The following is an 18,555-nucleotide window of genomic DNA, read 5'->3' as shown; positions in this document are numbered from 1 at the left end:
CTGAGATGAAAAATGATGTAACAAATGAAATCCTTTGTTCATATATATGACTGTAACAAATCATAAATGAACAAAGGAATGAACCCTACGCATTAAACTGGAGACAATCTTATCAAGCGCATTGAATTATCTTTGAATGGCATACAACCAAAATTTTATTGGTGCTTTCAAATGCTTTGATATAATTGTGTAATTTGTATATTATACCATAGCACGTTAGTGGATTAGTGTTTCTAGTTTGCCAGTCTGAATCTCACTTTGTGGACCGACATTTGTACTGTCAGATTTTGATAGACTGCTTGCAGAGTATTTTAAGCCCTAAAAATTATTGTTGTGTATAAAACTAATGATGTAATAAATAACATATTTAAATTTTTTAAATTCGGTCAAATGGATTTCATTTTCAGACTGTCTCATCAATTCTAATCTCAAACACATTTTTACAACAATATTTGCATCTAAGATTCAACAATCTAAGTAGTGACATGTGTGAATTGAAATTTTAATAATTTTACATGTTAAAAATTAAATTGCCATGTGAAAGGTAAGTTGACAATTGTTCTGTTAGATTATTCATCTTCAAAAAATTATTCAATTTAAATGTTTTCTAGTTATAGTTATTATTTTTATTTTAAAATAACTCGTTTATCTGGAAATCTTTATTGAGTAACATCAATAATTCTTTATATATAATGTTTTAATTTATAAAATAATAATTAAATAAATTTTTACAATAACAAAATAATAATAATAATAAAAAACTTACACCGATTTATATAAATGAAAACATTTTATTTTAACTACAGAATTATAAACAAAAGCTAGGCTAAGCAACGGCACTTTAGCCTGCGAGGATTAGATCTTCTCCCTCATTAAATATAAACAATTTAAATGAAAAGTAGACTTTATTCTAAAAATAAGAGGGATTCCGATCTCGTCCTCGATTATTTTTGTACAGGATCTACGAGTTTCCACTTACGGGAAGAACCGTGGAAGACCGTAAAGACGACGATTCGAATTATCCCCGCTTCACAAAATTTATTTATTTATCTGCATTAAATTCTGTAGTATAGAATTATATTGTTAAATGTATAAAATTGTAGAGCAAATTTATATCTAATATTTTATAATATAAACTAGAACAGACTCACCCTTTTTGTAAAGCAATAAGAGAACAAAATTTAAATACAAAAATTATGGATTGATGAAATACAGTAATTTGAATTTAATATATGTTCTATATTTTAAAGATATTAATATATATATATTTATATACAGCAAGATTTTATTCTTGCTTACATTAAACATTCAATGTAAATAATTTACATTTCTAACTGGAATATTCTATTAACAAATGTCTCTAGACATGAGCATGTTCTTGGGACGGAGACTATTTCAAATATATTCGAATATTACATTAAAACTGTGGCACACTTATTTGGCATATTAGTTATATTTTAAAATCATTTAATACTCAAAAATTTGGTAATTTATACCAAGTTAACTCGCTTGCATATTATGCCAACAAATGCAATTGATATGGACGAGGTTAAAGTTACAAACCAAGTTCCTGGTCCCTTTTAAAAACTTTTGTGGCACACAATGTCGACGCTAACGCACAAAGAAATCTTTTGGACGCCACCGTCCACTTCTCGAACGATACACTGTACCATAATTATACATATTTTCAATCGCTCGTATTATAGTTTGGGTAAAAATAGTCCATAGAAAAATTAAACGCATTATTGCTTCTTACTAAAAAAATCTTTTTCTCCCCTTTTGAGTTTTAAATAACTTCAACGAACCCGATCATTGATACTCATTTAACTGCAATGGCTAGATTTTTAATAGTAAAATGTGCCTTATAAATATCTGAAGATAATTTAAAGAATGCCGACATTTCGCCAGAAAATAACAGTACAAAAACTAGATATGCTACTAATTACAATCATAAACATCAAATTTACTAGAGATTACTTTAACATTAAATTTTTATAACAATAGATATATAGTTTATATATACTCTGTCATAAATACATAAATTTTTTATTTATGAAAACCACAACAGATGGTTGACATAAATAAAAAACAAAAAAAGTCCTCTTTTTATAGCAATATGTCATGGAAGATTGCATTTTTACTTTTTATCTACTTTTTATTGCTACTCGTGGGAGGTAAAGTGGCAGACTTCTGAGGTTGATATTTGTGTATAGAACGCATAGATGATCTGCAAAAGTAAACATTTTTACATTAACTCAATAAATTTTATATTCCATAGAATAAAAGAAGGAAAAATGAATAAATAAAATCCAATATATGTATGATTTAAAGTAAAACAATCAATAATTGCAAACGTTAAAGGTAAATATCTGAATTCAAAAATCCAAAATGCAGCGTAAGAAGAGAAAACTGTAATATAATGTAGAAGAATTGGTAATTTTATAATCGTGAAACAATAATTAAAACTAATTGTTGATATTTGTTTATTATTAACTATAAACTGCATTAACTCTGTCATGTATCATAAATTCTGAAATTTTTATATTAAAATGCAAATCTGAAAAATTTTGGGTTTCTAGAAAAATTTCTCAATTAGATTTCTATCTGTTAATTAAAATTCATTGATTTATGCCTTACATTTTTATTGTTTTGTTAATTTTCTTATAGTAATATCATTACTGCAAAGAAAGACCTTACATTCTGCAATGGAAGGTCTTACATGCCATATGGCATTGCCTTTCTTTTTTTTATATAACAAAATAAATAAAATATAACAATACAATATAATATGCAATGATGCATATTTGAATAAGTATATATATTTGTATAAATCAGAAAAGATTAATTACAAGTTTTCAATTGCATAATGGTTGCAAAATCATCTGTGAAAGTTGCTAGTATAAATTATACTTCAACGCATTCTTTATTAAAAAAAAATGTATGCATTAAAATATTATTCACTTTGTAATTTGAAATTTTACACAATAAAATTATTGTAATTTGTATTGATAAGATGTTTAATCATTAATGTAAATTCATTTTAAATACATAACAAGTAAAACGGCAAAACTGTATTTGGGACAAGACTATGTCTCGGAGACGGAATCACTTTGATGCTCAAGGCAGGTCTCGTTCTCATTCTCCTATCTTCTTTGATATTGCTGCTTTTTGGCATGATTATTCAAACTTCGCTAGCCACGACAACAAGATCATCCACGATTCATCTTTGATGAAATTAACTTATCTAATTTCAAAATTTCTCTCTGTTGCGTGTCGGCCCGGGTTGAAATTTTGTCGATGATTAACGAAAAGTTCCCGTTTTTGAAAAAAATAATCATGGCTATTGTATCGTCCAAAATTATTTTTTTTATTTTGCAGAAACAATATACAATTTAACCCAATTATAATGTCATCGAATGTAACGACGACCCTAATATAACGTCAAATTTTTATCGATTCCACGATTTTACCACACTAGATAATGTTAAAAAAAACCTACTTGTAATGACATAAAACTGTTTTAACATCATATTTGAAGCACTCCCAAATTTACAAAATTAGATTACAAATTTTATTTAACCTAGAAGAAACTACATGTTCGGTCCTAAGGTCAGAGTTCACTTCTTAGAATGACCGTGGGTGGTACTCTCCCCTACCTGACTTCGGTGGAGTGAGGTGGCAGTTTTGCCTGTTTGTAGAAGAGATTTCGTATTTTATTTTGACTTGATTCTCGGTCTCCTGACTACTTACGAGTCTGGATTTTTTATGCGCAAATGATTTGGGCACCTAATACTCTGTGCCAAATATCATCTTTCGACATGTACTCCTTCATACCTCTATGCTGGTAAGAACGGGTGGCAGTACGATTTTATAAACAAGACATAGTCTTGTCAAAAAAGAATGTATGTAATAAATTTACAGTGGTCCAAAAGTCAGTTAATCAAGATATAGTTTTAGGAATGGTTAAAACTGATCTGATTGAACTGCTTCTTTGAAAATGACTTGAATATGCAGTTTTAACCATTCTTAAAATAAATCTCTGTTAACTGACTTTTTGCTTTTCAATGACTATTAATATAATGACTATTAAACCTAAAATCTTTATATCCTCAAGTATGTAAAAGTAATTATCATGTAACTTTCCACATTATTATGCAATAAATTTATTTTTGCATAATATTGTGGAAGTTACTTAAATCCTCTTTGGGAAATACAAGATTTGATTTAAAAGACTGAGTTTAAAAGTATTATCTACTTTTTTCTAAGAATTCTAATTTGTGCATTACATTAAAAATTTCTCTACAAGCATTTATATTAATCTTCATTACATTCATCTTTCTCATTGTAAATGGCAAAATACAAGAATAAATTATAATTAACTGGTTTAAAATGTTTGAATAATTGAAAATAGGTATAATATTTGTACTATATTTATAAGATAACCAAGAATTTGGTCAAATATGTGTTTATAAATGATAAAAATGCAATTCAAGATTAAATCATACTCATCTTCAACAAAGAAGATTCAACCAACAGTGAAAAGTGCAGACTTATGGAGCCAATTAGTATCATCGATTGTCAATTAACACTAATATTTTTAAATTAATGCTTTTTGTATTATAACGGCATTCACACCCGAATTAAAATCAATTTCTTAAATATTAATGTAAATACATAAAATGCTCTACCTGGGTGATGTTCTAGCTTCAAGCTGGGCTGCATAACCACATTTTTCAATTTTCTTCCTTAGTCTCGTTACCCAGAAGTTTTGTTCTTCAATACTTCCGGCCAGTAACAATAGTTCTTTTGCAGAATTAGGATCATAATTAACTTTACATGGTGCGATAATTTCTTCTTTTTTGTCTAAATGATCTTTATGCACTTTTACTCTGCATCCTAATAAACAGAATAATATTTATTATTACTTAGATATATTTTATAAGTTTTTTTTTCTTAGAATTAAAAAGTTTTGCTACACTGCATAGAATTTTAATTTTCTTCAATAAATTTCAATTTAAAAAACCTAGAAGTCAAAATTTTTTGCAAACATTTTACAGAAAAATATAAAAGTCATCAGATCATTGGACTTCTAAATAAATTAAGTTCTAAAACATTAATTTAATAACTAAATTTAATGAAAAATCCAAAATATAAATATATAAATAAATACTTAAATTTATAATTTGAATTCAAAATCACTCTCTTTTAACTAATCAGCTATGTATAAATAATTTTTTCAGTATAAAAATCAACCAAATTGTGCATAAGTCATAAGTAAGCAAGCCACAGATATTTTATATATTCAATATATATGAAAAGTAGGCCTATTTCTATCATTTATAAGTAATTTGTTAAATATGTTTGTGGGTTGGATTGATGTGCACTGGAGTCTGGGCACCACTACTCTATCATATGAATTTTAAAATATAATAAAATTCCTACATTAACCAGTAATAACATATGTAGTGTGTAAAGAAATGATGAATGTCAATATTGACTATAATGAATTTTCTACACTTATTGATACAACAACTAGAAACAACAGATTATGTGAAAAAAATAGAATTTGCAAATAAGATTTATGAATGTTTCTTTACTGGGCTGCAATTTGAAAAAATTGTAGACCTATAAATTCCTACTGTTGTCTGTCTGTCTTTCCTTAATCTTGAGAACAACATTAGATAAATGAAAGTCAAGACCAGATATGGAAAGCTTAGGAGCAGGAGGTACCAATTAACTATATATGAACCTCTGGTTTGCACTGGAAGTCACGTTATTTCAATTAAAAAATTTTCCTCTGAAAGGAGTTAGATAGCTGACTGGAACAACTCTATTGCTAGCAAGAAAGTAAAGTATGATGTATGGGAACAAGACACTACTTATTTGGGGTGGAGAGCATATATTTTAAATTAAATAAATCAAAAATTGAAGCCCAGCATTGTGATTATGTCAATTACAATAAATAATTGCTTGTTCTATTTGGTATATTTTCAAAAATTTTAGGCTCAGAAAAATGATATAAAAAATTATTGTGTAATCAATCTCTAAATTTATATAGAAATCAATTTTATAAAGTTAATATGAATATAATAAAAGTCTAAAGATAAAAATTTCTATATACAGAAAAGGTAATATAATAAATGGACTCAAAAATTAGATGGTTAAGATTTATTACCTCTACTATAAGACTTATTTCAACGAGTTTCTAAATCATAAGTTTTAGGTCTGATAAAAAGATTTTCTACATCTTTTTATCAGACCTAAATCTACATAATAATTTCAATAATGTACAAAACTAAATAACAATAAAAACAGATCCTTGTGACCAATTGATTAATACTGTATATTTAGAATTCACTGTCATAAATGGATATACTAAATCACTTTAGAACAAAGCCAGTTGATCAATTGCTTGTTATTAGTTATTATACGTTTTTTTCTAAACCAAACTCCAAATGATATTGAAGTGTCTACATGGACCAATATAGCGATATCTTCCAATTAAATGGCACATCTTTACAAATTCAGAAACACAACAGCACTATTTCTTAATATTTTTAAAAATTCTTTCCACAGTTCTCTTTTTTTTTTTTTATAACTTTCCCTTATCTACTTTTAGAGAAATTAAATGCCTTACCTTAACATTTTCACTTTTTAAAAATACTTACTTCAAATTATTTCAATTGTACTTTTTACAGTTCAAAATCTATTCATCCACACATTCTTAAATTAAATCCCAGTTTTATGATTTTTAGATAATTACTGTGATAATAAAGTAGATGATTTGTTTTTATGTTACACTAGGTATACAAAAGAAATGTTGTTTAAAGATTGTAAATGCCACGTGCTATAGAACTTTTCCAAACATTTTATTATTTTACATGCACGTAATTTCCATAGTACTTTAACATTATCCTTATGTAATTGCTTTTGAGAATTTATACCAACTTCTTTCTATATATATTTTAGCAAGTACATATTATACACAACTTTTCATTTAGAAAACATTTTTATTAAAAAGCCAAGAAACCATTAAATTTTCAAATTTTTATTCTCAGTGTAAAGTATTTTAATTTTATTAATTACTCTCTTCATTTTTTTCCCTCAATTTTTGTTAAATTTTAGCTATTCAAAATGATTGAGAAATTTTCCTTAAACAGACAATAATTCATAAAAGTTTCTTTTGCAAGATATTAAAAAAAATGCTAATATATATGTACAGTCACACCCTGTTTACACATTTTTTGAGAGAAGTGATTGCACAAGTGAAAAAATTTACAAGTAAAACTATCTTTGAATTGCTTTCAGAGTGAATATAGTTGTCAAAAAAACATGGAATGGCACAAATTAACAGCTATATAATTGAATTTGCAAGTGTAAATCTTAATGAAAAGCTTCAATTTGCCATGTATAATACATTTGAACAACATATGAAAGGAAAAGTACACTTAGTCTGAAATTAAGTCTTGTATTTTTAAACAAGTGGTCAAATTTTGTTTGTTTCTTATTTTTTCCAATGGATTTTTAGACTAAGCAGCTCTAAGCACTTACAGTTGTATATTGTTGTTCACTTAAGTTGCAAGAAAAGACTGTGTTCTGAGTTATACCAAGAGCATGCATGGTTTCAGAGAAGGTAAAAATGATAGATTGGTCATGGCTAACCAACATGGTCTGTTGATTGATTTTGATGACACAAAGTGTGTTGTCAAAAAAGGAAATTGGTCAACATTGGTTTACAAAAGTTTGGAAAACATGACAATTTCTTGCCATCAAACACCAATCAGTGAACATCTTGGATGATATTAGTGCCAACTTATGAGTAGCAAGTAGCAACATCCATCATCTTATTCCTTTCATCTTTAATTGCCAATAAAAAACAACAGCAGCATATCTTTGATAAAATAGCCATTTTAATTTGGAAATGCTGTATGGTTGCTGGAGGGATATGTTGCTTAGTGTTTGCTCTTTCTACAAACACATCCTGTCAGACAACAAACACATTCACCAACCAGCAGTTGGTCAGTAAAATTGTGTAGTGTTTACCTCACTTTAAATTGCTTGGAACTGTCAAACCCAAACCCAAGCCACAATCTCTTCATCATTCTAGGAAACGAAAACAGCAAAACTGTCATCAGCTAATAAATTCCTCAAACTCTAGGCTATCTGCATTGTGAATCCATTCTGACAGATAAGAAGCATCTAACATGGAGCAATCATCCTTTTCAGATTCAGACATAGAAGCATCCTCCTGAAGAACTCTAGACTGTTGAAGTATTTACTGAATAGTTTTTAACTTCTCATCTAGTGAGAGAGAGAGAGAGAGAGATAGAGACTTTCACATTTTCCTTTTCTCTGGCAAATCACTCATTTTCCTCAGTAGAAAAAGAGCAAGGGACACTTCTGATAAAGTCAAACTGCATGAACAGTCATTGTAATAATTAGTGTAAACTGATTAAACCATATTTTATCACACCTCTTGCAAGGCATTACTGATATGATATGTGACATCAGTTATCACTCCTTCCTCTGAAACTCCAGTAACATGAAAGAATGAAGAGCCATTCTGAAAGCTCACACCGGCAGCAAATTGTGAAAGTGAGTGAGAAACATAGAAAGTGATTTTCTTTTGTTTAGCAAAATTGGTTTACACTAAAAGATGTAGACAGCAAAAATTTTCAATATGTTAAACTGATGAAACAAATGAGAAGTTCATTGAAAATGAATCACGTTACATATTATTTGTTAGTGATTTGCTGTCAGTGTGGACTAACCTCAAGTGAATATATGATTTGCTATTTCATTTTTTTATTCCAAGTGAAGAATTCTTAAGAAAACATGCTGTATGACATTAAAAAATATGTCATGCAAGTATAAAATTGTATAAATGAAAAACAAATAGTTTGAATGTAATATAAACTGAAACAAAATGGAAGAAACAATTTATTATCAATCCTTTTAAAAATAATTTAGAATTTATACTTTTATTTATTTTAATAGTGTGATAATTTTAATTAAAATTCAATAAATTTTATTAAATGTTATATAAACTATACATACTACGACATTCAAGAGCAGAAGGTGGCCTAAACATATGCCACAGAGGTCTCGAACACACTTCACAAGCTGTAGGCATATGAAAATTTATAGGAAAAAAGTCATGTCCTTTATGTTCAACAGTTCCTGGTTGCATTAACTATGAAAAAAATTACACACTTCAGCAAAAACTTATAATACTATTTCAAACAATTAGTTAAATAAGTCTTTATTTTAAAATTTAGTCATCTTAACATACCATTATTGATAGAGTTTTCATTTTACATCAGTATTAGTCTTACTTAAATATCTTAAAAAGTTATAAAATTCCATGCCTAAAAATAATTATTATATATCTTATATATATATATAAAATTAATTAAACACAAAANTTTAAATGTTTTCTAGTTATAGTTATTATTTTTATTTTAAAATAAAAATAAATCACAAATTACACAAATACATCAGCTGGACAATGTTATATGTATAACAGAAATTTTAAAATAGCGATATAAAATCTTTACAATTATAAACTTATTTTATTATTTTTATTTTAAAACTTTATTTATCTATATACATTTTAAATTTAAATTCTTGTTTTACATGCTTTTTTCACTTTATTATTTTTATTTTAAAATAAAATTTTTAAATTAAGCTGTGGCTGAGTAAGCCAACAAGCATATAGACAATATGAACCATTTATAAATTACATTTACAGAAATACAGTACAAAAGAAATGAATTAAACTTTCCATGATTCACAAAAATGGAAACAGATAGAACTTTTAGTTTTATAGAGAACTTTTTATATTAAACTTAGCAATATATAATATGGTTATAACTTAATCTGGTTCCTAAGAATAAAAATAAGTCTAAGACAGTGTTTCTGGTCACTCTGTATTCAATTCAGTTTGTCATTTAAATAAACTATATTGTATACTATTAAAAAATGCTTGTTCTTAACATATTAACTGACGCCTGTAATATGATATTTTGCATATTTACCGGCCACAATGAGAAAATTTGATATTTAATATTTTATTATAATGTAAATAGAAGGGTCATTATATAACAGTCAGTAGAGTGAAGATAAAAAAAATATATCAACGATGACTGGCGTTTGGCCTAGAACCGGAGACTATAAGACCACGGGCTATTTATATTACAACCCACTGTAAATACACATGCTCATCTATTAAAAGTTTTTATATCTATGTGTTAAAAGTATTTTACAATTTGTTTGGACTGCATATGTTGTTTTTTCTGTAAATATATATTATTTCGCACTTATATACTTTGATTTTTGTTCTATATTATTATTTACTGTACTTTATGTGTAATAAAAGAGAATAATTAAACTACTTCTTTTCTTTTTTTAACTATTCACTATTAAAAAAACACTATCAGATATAAAATAGTTTTTTATTAAAAAAACACTACAACTGCTGGCTGTCGAACCACTTCATAAGGCCATACGACGACCAGCGGTCGGAGCCAACTTTATAGATGTCCACGAGAGGCCATCACTAGGATGTAAAACAATGTCTTACGAAACCAGGATAATTTAACCTTGAATGAAACTACATTGGTTATAGCGACGTCTGGCAGTTGGATGGATCTGTACGGGCCTAATTAGTACGACTGCCAATACTCAAATGGCGGTTAGCATGTTAATGTAGTAAATATAGTAATACCTCGACTTACGTGATTTTCAAATCTCGTGGATTCATCTTTTGTTTGAGCGGCACACAGCTCTTGATTACTCACTCCCCCCACACTATTGTTCAGCTTACACTGGGGACAGCTTACAATGCTTTGCAATGGGGACAGCTTACATGTCGGATGTGTCGCGCAGAATCGACGCATAGTTACAATTTATTTTGTGTTATTTATTTCTGTGTTTGTTATATCTACGGAGACGCGAGAGACTCTATATGGTAATTTCTTGTAACCGTGAATGAATCAAAAGACGTGATAAGATTAACGAGAACATTTATTAGCTTATATACATCCGAATTTGGATTTTGCACAAATTGCGAAATTATACCCCGGCTTACGCAAATTCGACTTACGCGGTTATCGCTCGGTCCCACCTATCGCGTAAGTTCGGGGTATCACTGTATAAGAAACATTAATTTAATAATTATTATATTAATTACAAATATCAATATTTATTTTTTAAACAGAAAACTATTTATAACATCTTGATCATAATAATACATGAAATACATTAAATAAATCAAATAAATCAGGGATGAGCAACCTTTTTCTACACATGGGTTGCATTTAAAACTTGTAAATAGTGCAGACTGAACACAAGAGAAAAAAAAATGCAGGTAAATCACAATTCATATATGATTATAAATTAACATAAGTGTACTTGATTTGATTTCTGTCACTGATGTAAATGTAATACATCCAAAATATCTGGCTGAATATTAGTCACTGCTAGTTTTAAATTAGTTTTGACGTGAGTTTGATCACAATTTCTTGTTTTAATTTTTATTAAATTTTTACTAAGTTGTAGAAGATGATGATAGAATTTTTGTTCCACTTCCTTAAGATGGGAAATTGATATACTTATTAATATTTTGTGCAACGCGAGCTGGGCCACAGGTAGCCCAAAAATGTGGGTTGCTCACCTCTAAAATAAATCATTATTTAAAACATAAAAAGTTACGCAAGATATTAAAGTTTAACACACATGATCAATCTAACAATAATGCAATTACTTTCCTCTTAGGTTACTTTCAGACTGGTTACTTGGTTACACATACTAGCAACTCAGATGAGTCACTAAGTGGCATCATTCAATGGTCCATGTGAACAACTCTAAACCACTGGCAGCCACTTGTGGGGACCTCTCTCTCTCTCTCTCCCTGCCAAAGATGTGAGTCAATAACAACTGCATGAAAGCATGCATTCAAAATACAATGATTTTGAAGAGGAAATGACTGGACATGACCGAGTAGTTGCACCACTCAGTGGTGCAATTGAGTAGCCTGTCTGAAAGTACCCTTAATCTTTTCATTAAGTATAATCTTTATTTCATAACAGAGAAATAGAAAAAATTAAGTGAGACTTTATAGTATAATTAATATTTTATTGAAAAGATACCAATATTTCAAAAATGTGCATCACTTACTAAAAAAATAATAATATGCAAGATTTAAAATAAACAATATTCGTAACAGTGAACTTTAGATTTTAAGAAATATTTTTATAATAATAAAATATTGTGTTGACTAACCTCTTTTGAAAACTGAAGTTCTGGAGGATGGGTATTATCACTGGGTTTTCTGCTTTCACCTTCTCCAGCATATAACAACTAGAAGAAAAAAATTACTATTTATACACAAAGAATAAATACATAAAAAATACAAAATAATTTTACACTGATTATTTAGATAAGAATTAATAATTAGTATGGTAAATATGTATTTCTTTTATATTTATTAATTTTTAAATTATTAATTAGTTTAAAAATAATCATAAATGAAGTTTGTAAAACATATAGAACATTTTATATCATAGAAAAATTAATCAAGATGAGTTGAGGATAAGATTTTTTCTAAAAGAGTTTTTGCTGTAAATCTAAATTTGGTTTGCAGTTTTTACCCAATCAACATCTTACTTTTTAAAATTTAATCATAGTGCTGCTGCGACAAGTAAAGTTTTGAAAAAATTAGTTATGTATTTGCTTTTATTATAGTTTTTAGAAGGCTATAATATTGATAAATAAAGCATAAAATTCATAAATTCCAATGATTTAAATTTGATGGGGAAAAATATAAATAAGTAAGTTCATGATAATCTGTGATGTAATAAATATAAAAATATTTAGAATATCATAATTATGTGTTATGTTATCAGAAAACTAAATAATTTAAAATGATTATAACTTACAATTCAGATTTATAAAAATCTACACTATATAAAATTTATTGGATATTCCATTAAACAGTTATATTTATTTTTACAACAAAATCTGTAAAAATATATTGATTGCAGTAATGAATTACTCATTTTTATAAATAGGCTTTTAATTATTAAAATTATAATATACAAAATGTTAATTCAAAACGAAAGATGTTTTACATATTGAGATATTATACCTGAAATATCCTAGGAATATCTTTGGCATCTGCACGAATAACATCACCTTGAGTCACTGATCTAACATGAAATAATTTGCTGCAAAAAATAAAATAAATTAATAATGATAAATTGCATTATTCAAAATTAAGAAAAATTTTATACACAAAATACACAATACTATTAAAATAGTATTGTCTAAAACCAGAATTGAGTAACATTGTGTAATATCATAATCAGATTTCCTTATTTCTTTTTAACATAAAAAATTTAGCTATATAATCTAATATTTTAAATAATAATTAAGAATGATTCATAATTACAAGATTCCTTGAAGTTTTGTTTCAAAAACTCTATTTTCATTTAAGTTTATTTTCTAATTAAAAAGTTTTTCACTTTGTTTAATAATATTCTATATTATTATTGGATATATATAATATATTATTTTATCACTTTTAACAGAACTGAAAATAAAACAGTTGGCATAATCAAGAAGTTGTTGTTAATACAAATATTTCAAAACATTTGGCTTGATCTTTTACAACTTCTAAATTATAAAAAATTTTTCTATCAGAACTGCGACCTCGAATGTGCTTTCTTTTGGATTTTACATTATTACTTTTGCCAACAAGAAAGCTATAGCTCAACTTAAGAATGTGATTTATTATAACATTTCAAAAACTTGTAGAGTTGTATCAAATATTTCTTTTCATTCAATAAAAATATTTATTTTACTCAACTGTATGTTTAAATAGTAGTTTGACATTTCTCTCTCTAACTGATTGTTTTTTCATATTATTCATATGTATACAAATAGATAAATGTTAATTACTTTCTGAGCAAACTGTGCTTAAAATTATTTAATAAAGCAATGTTATATTTTGTAATTTATTGATATTAAATAAAATATAATTAAGAGCTACCATATATGTATTGTCTTAAAATATAAAAATATAATGTTTATAGTGAAGGACTGTATAAATAATTTTTGACAACTGGAATACTTTCTAACAATTATTTAGAGTAAAATTATCATTTAAATTACAAAGAAGTCATAATATTGGCTATATATATAAGTAATATATATTCTCATAGAATTAACATAGTTATTTCTCTGTAGCTTATATAAAATTTAGTAGAGATTCTTTATATTTTACATCACTTATTAATATTAAATATATTAAGTATTGAAGTATATTAAGTAGGTTGAAAATGTTAGAGAAATAAAATAATTTATACTCGGCAAAAAATTCAGATGTGTTGATATAATTACTTGTAGTTGCTGAGGAGGTGGTGGATATTAAATAGGTGTAATTTAACAAGTACATAACGTATCCAACTTTAATTTGGCCTGATAGAATAACTTTATAAGTTAAATTTTGTTACTAGAAATTTTATAGTTCTGTTCTCTGAATTAATTTTTCACAGCAAATATATAACTGAAATATAAAGAAAATTTTATATAAAAATTTGCTGTACCATTTTTATATAAAGTTTTCTTTTTTATAATAAATGAAAAAAGTTCATTAAATAAATCATCTAAATTTTAAGTGTTACAATATAATAACAAAATAATATAGTCTTGTAACTAATGTCAAAATAAATGCACAAAATAATTTTCAATAAAACATGGAAAAAATAATCAGGATTTCATTTATAAACAAATTTATAGGATGAATTTTATGGAATTAAATAAATAAACCTATGCAATTAAATAAAAATAAAACAATAAAAGTTTAAAAAACTATTCAATTGGGGTCAGAAATGTAAGAGTAAATTTAATAAATTTTCCATAGCATTGGTTCCTCCTCAAAAACAGAGTATCAAGATTACTGCATGAAAAAGGAAAATAAGTAGAGAACCTCAAAACAGCTGGAGTAGTTTACAAACTATTTTGTACTTGTGAAAATCAAACTAAATATTATATAGGAGAAACAAAGAGATTACTCAAAAAAGGAGTAAAAGTTGCTCAAGCAGCTATCAGATTAGGTATTGTAATGTCACCATACTATTTACATTTTAGTGAAGCAAACTGTAACATTAATATGGATAGTATAAAAATTTTCTGTAAAAAAAAAATGCTATTAAAAAAATTAAAGAACATTTTTCAATAATAAAATAAATAAAATATAAATAATATTTTAATCCTTTCTTGATCTTGTTTGAATGTCTTTAATCACCCCTAAAGTTGGAAAAGTCCGAGTTTTTTTCTCACCCATTACATTTTTAAAAATAAAATATTTATCTTATTATTCTTCATAAAATTATTTCTACTCAGCTTATAAAAAATGTAACTTTTTTAAACAGCAACATAATTTTAATAAACAGTTAAATTTAAAAATTTTCAAATAAAGCATTTTTTTCCCTTGTAAAAAAATTGATCATGTAGAAAAAGAATTAGTTTTCTTTTGTCAACCACATTATTTCATAATTGCATAAAATTAGATTGTATATAAAGAAATGCATCTAATTTATTGTAAAATCTTTTTAATTTTTACAAAACGGCAATCAAAATGCAGAGAAACTTATCAGTATTAATTCTCTTTTTTCAAAATACAGATAATTAGATAATATAAAATTATTTATAATTCACAAAACACAAGAACTATTATATTAATGTAGCTTTAGCTTTTTCTCCTCAAGTGTATTTATTTTCATTTCAATCTTTTTCTTCTTTTACCTGCAGCTTCTGAACATCTTTTTTCTGTTGCAGAGATGCAATATATCACTGTCTAGATCCTCTGACTTAACAACATTTTCTGGTCTATATTTATTTGATCAATACCACCTGCAAAATGGATTCCATCATAAACTAAGCATTGAGCAACTAAACTTTCTTCCTTAAGATTTTCACTCAACAGTGATTTGTTAACCGAGAAACCACTCTCAACACTTGCATTCCCATGTGAGAAAGAAAGAGAAATTTTGATAATAGACCATAGATCTTGCAGTTGCCTATCATCCTTCAAAATTTCACAATAAAATGTGTCCATACCATCATCATCACTCCTTTCAGATACGAAGTCCTCAAACTTTATAGTATAGGGTTTTATGCAGAGTNAGTAAATGTGAAAAATTGTAAAATAATATAGGCCTAATTTGTTATACATATGTATTATCTAAGATTTTATTAAACATTTTTTTCTAAATTATTGTTTTCTTTAGTCTCCAGCCCCAATTAAAAATTATTTGTATGTACCTATATTCGAAATTATACCCCGACTTACATGAATTCAACTCACGCAGTTACCGCTTGGTCCCACCTATCGCGTAAGTTCGAGGTATTACTGTATATATAAAGAGGGATAGGTGTAAGTTTATACTATAGCTTCTCTAACAAATGCATCTAATTTATTGTAAAATCTTTTTAATTTTTACAAAATGGACAATCAAAATGCATAGAAACTTTAGTATTAATTCGCTTTTTTCAAAATAGAGATAATTAGAAAATAAAAAATTAATTACAATTCACAAAACACAAGAACTATTATATTAATGTAGCTTTAGCTTTTTCTCCTCAAGTGTATTTATTTTCATTTCAATCTCTTTCTTCTCTTTCGTGATCTTTTCTTAACATTTTCTTCTGTTGTTTTAAATCCTTAAGTTGTTGTATAAGTTTTCTTTTTTCTTCATCCCTCAATGCCTATTGCTTCTGAATATCATTTTTCTGTTGCAGAGAAGCAATATATCGCTGTCTAGATCCTCTGACTGTTAACAACATTTTATGGTCTATATTTATTTGATCAATACCACCTGCAAAATGGATTCCATCATAAACTAAGCATTATGCAACTAAACTTTCTTCCTTAAGATTTTCACTCAACAGTGATTTGTTAACCGAGAAACCACACTCAACACTTGCATTCCCATGTGAGAAAGAGAAATTTTGATAATAGACCATAAATGTTGCAGTTGCCTATCATCCTTCATAATTTCACAATAAAATATGTCCATACCATCATCATCACTCCTTTCAGATATGAAGTCCTCAAATTTTGTAGTATAGGGTTTAATGGACACTTTATTGCAGAGTATATCATACTGTTCTTTTGCTTTGACAGCACATTTCTCATCAATCCTGTTTGTATCATGTAGAACCTCCAGTAAAACATTGAAATACAATTTTCCAACATTTGATTGCATTTAATAATTTCTGGGTCTAAACTGTTCAAAGCCTTCAGACATTTGTACTTGACAGGTCCCTTCTCAATAATCTTTTGTGTCATTACTTTCAGTACATTCAACAATCTCTTAGAAAACACAAAATATCTTTGCTGCTTACTTTCAATCCTTTTAAAACCTTTTTTGCTCCAAAACCAATATCCAAATTCTTCAGACGTACCAAGTTTTCATTAGCATTTAAATCTATTTTTAGAAACTGCTTGTCAGTGACCCTGACATTTTTCATAAACTTTCTCATCAGGTTCATTAATAATTGAACAACTGCTTTATAAAGATAGGGTGAGTGAAGATCTTAGTGAAGTTCTTTCCCAAATTCCATCTCGTTGGATTGGTTTCCATGTGTATCACGATTTGATATAGTGATCCAGATTCGATGGAAAGCACATCTCCACACTCAAACTAACAATATTTACAGTTTATTTACAGATTCTATATGCAGAATGTACAAGTTTGAAAACATAGTATATGCAGGATAACAAAGTGTGGTGACCCACATACTATATTGGTTTCCAGGAACTGTTAAACTTTGGAGGGGCCTCAGTCAGCTGTTCGAGTTGGCTCAACTGCACAATCAAGTCCAGTCTCTGCACTAACCCATCCCTGAGATGTTTACCAGAGGAGAACACTTTCTCTACGCTCAATGGGCTTCCCAAGTGCCTGAGACTACCGTATACTAGTCTCTTGACCTTCTCTCCTCTCTCTCTTGTTCGTTCCGCAATTTAAGGGTTTTTTGGATGGAAACTTCCGACCAATCACAAACTTTTTTTGTCTAAACAGCTTTAACCTAGGTCCACTGTTAATCTGACAAGAGTCAAACTTACAGTAATGCCTGCCACTTATTTACATTCAGTTGTTTACCATATGGCAAATGGTCTATCGTCTGATCACAGGTGGGTCCAATTGACAAAGACGGCACTTCCTTTGTTTTCCCTCTGTTTACAAGTCAACACCTTACAAGTGATATATTGCCCGACTGCGCATGGGTCCAATTGACAAGGTTGAACTTCTTTTGTTCCCTCTCTACTAAGAGGTCAATACTTTACAGCATCCTTTCTCAAAGTGGATGATAACGCCCTCTTATGGGCACTGGAGGCTTTCAGGGGGGCAGTAGAAGGCTCAGTGATTAAATATGAGTTTTATTTCTTCTCATTGAAACATTCTTTTTTCTCAGAAATAGGATATGGGTCACACCCTGTTTATCCTATCCATATATCAGGTCAGTTCATAAGTTTGTGTGTATTTTATG

The 18,555-nt window shown here is 27.8% G+C and overlaps 1 protein-coding gene across 1 annotated transcript in view; it reads right to left on the bottom strand.

The window, feature by feature from the left end:
• Window positions 1–656: 656 nt before the first annotated feature.
• Window positions 657–18,555, bottom strand: part of LOC111634293 (rho-associated protein kinase 2-like) — a 123,127-nt gene continuing 105,228 nt past the window's right edge. The window contains exons 31-35 of the mRNA XM_023379030.1: window positions 13,148–13,226; window positions 12,283–12,360; window positions 9,058–9,193; window positions 4,689–4,896; window positions 657–2,227 (exon numbers count right to left, since the gene is read on the bottom strand). Coding sequence (XP_023234798.1) covers window positions 2,149–2,227; window positions 4,689–4,896; window positions 9,058–9,193; window positions 12,283–12,360; window positions 13,148–13,226 — 580 coding nt within the window. The 3' untranslated portion in view covers window positions 657–2,148. The remainder of the gene's footprint in view (window positions 2,228–4,688; window positions 4,897–9,057; window positions 9,194–12,282; window positions 12,361–13,147; window positions 13,227–18,555) is intronic.

This window comes from Centruroides sculpturatus, unplaced genomic scaffold, assembly GCF_000671375.1.
Source record: "Centruroides sculpturatus isolate CEXI.00-Female unplaced genomic scaffold, Cexi_2.0 scaffold520, whole genome shotgun sequence".
NCBI classification, from domain to species: domain Eukaryota; kingdom Metazoa; phylum Arthropoda; class Arachnida; order Scorpiones; family Buthidae; genus Centruroides; species Centruroides sculpturatus.
This window is presented reverse-complemented; position numbering and strand designations above follow the sequence as displayed.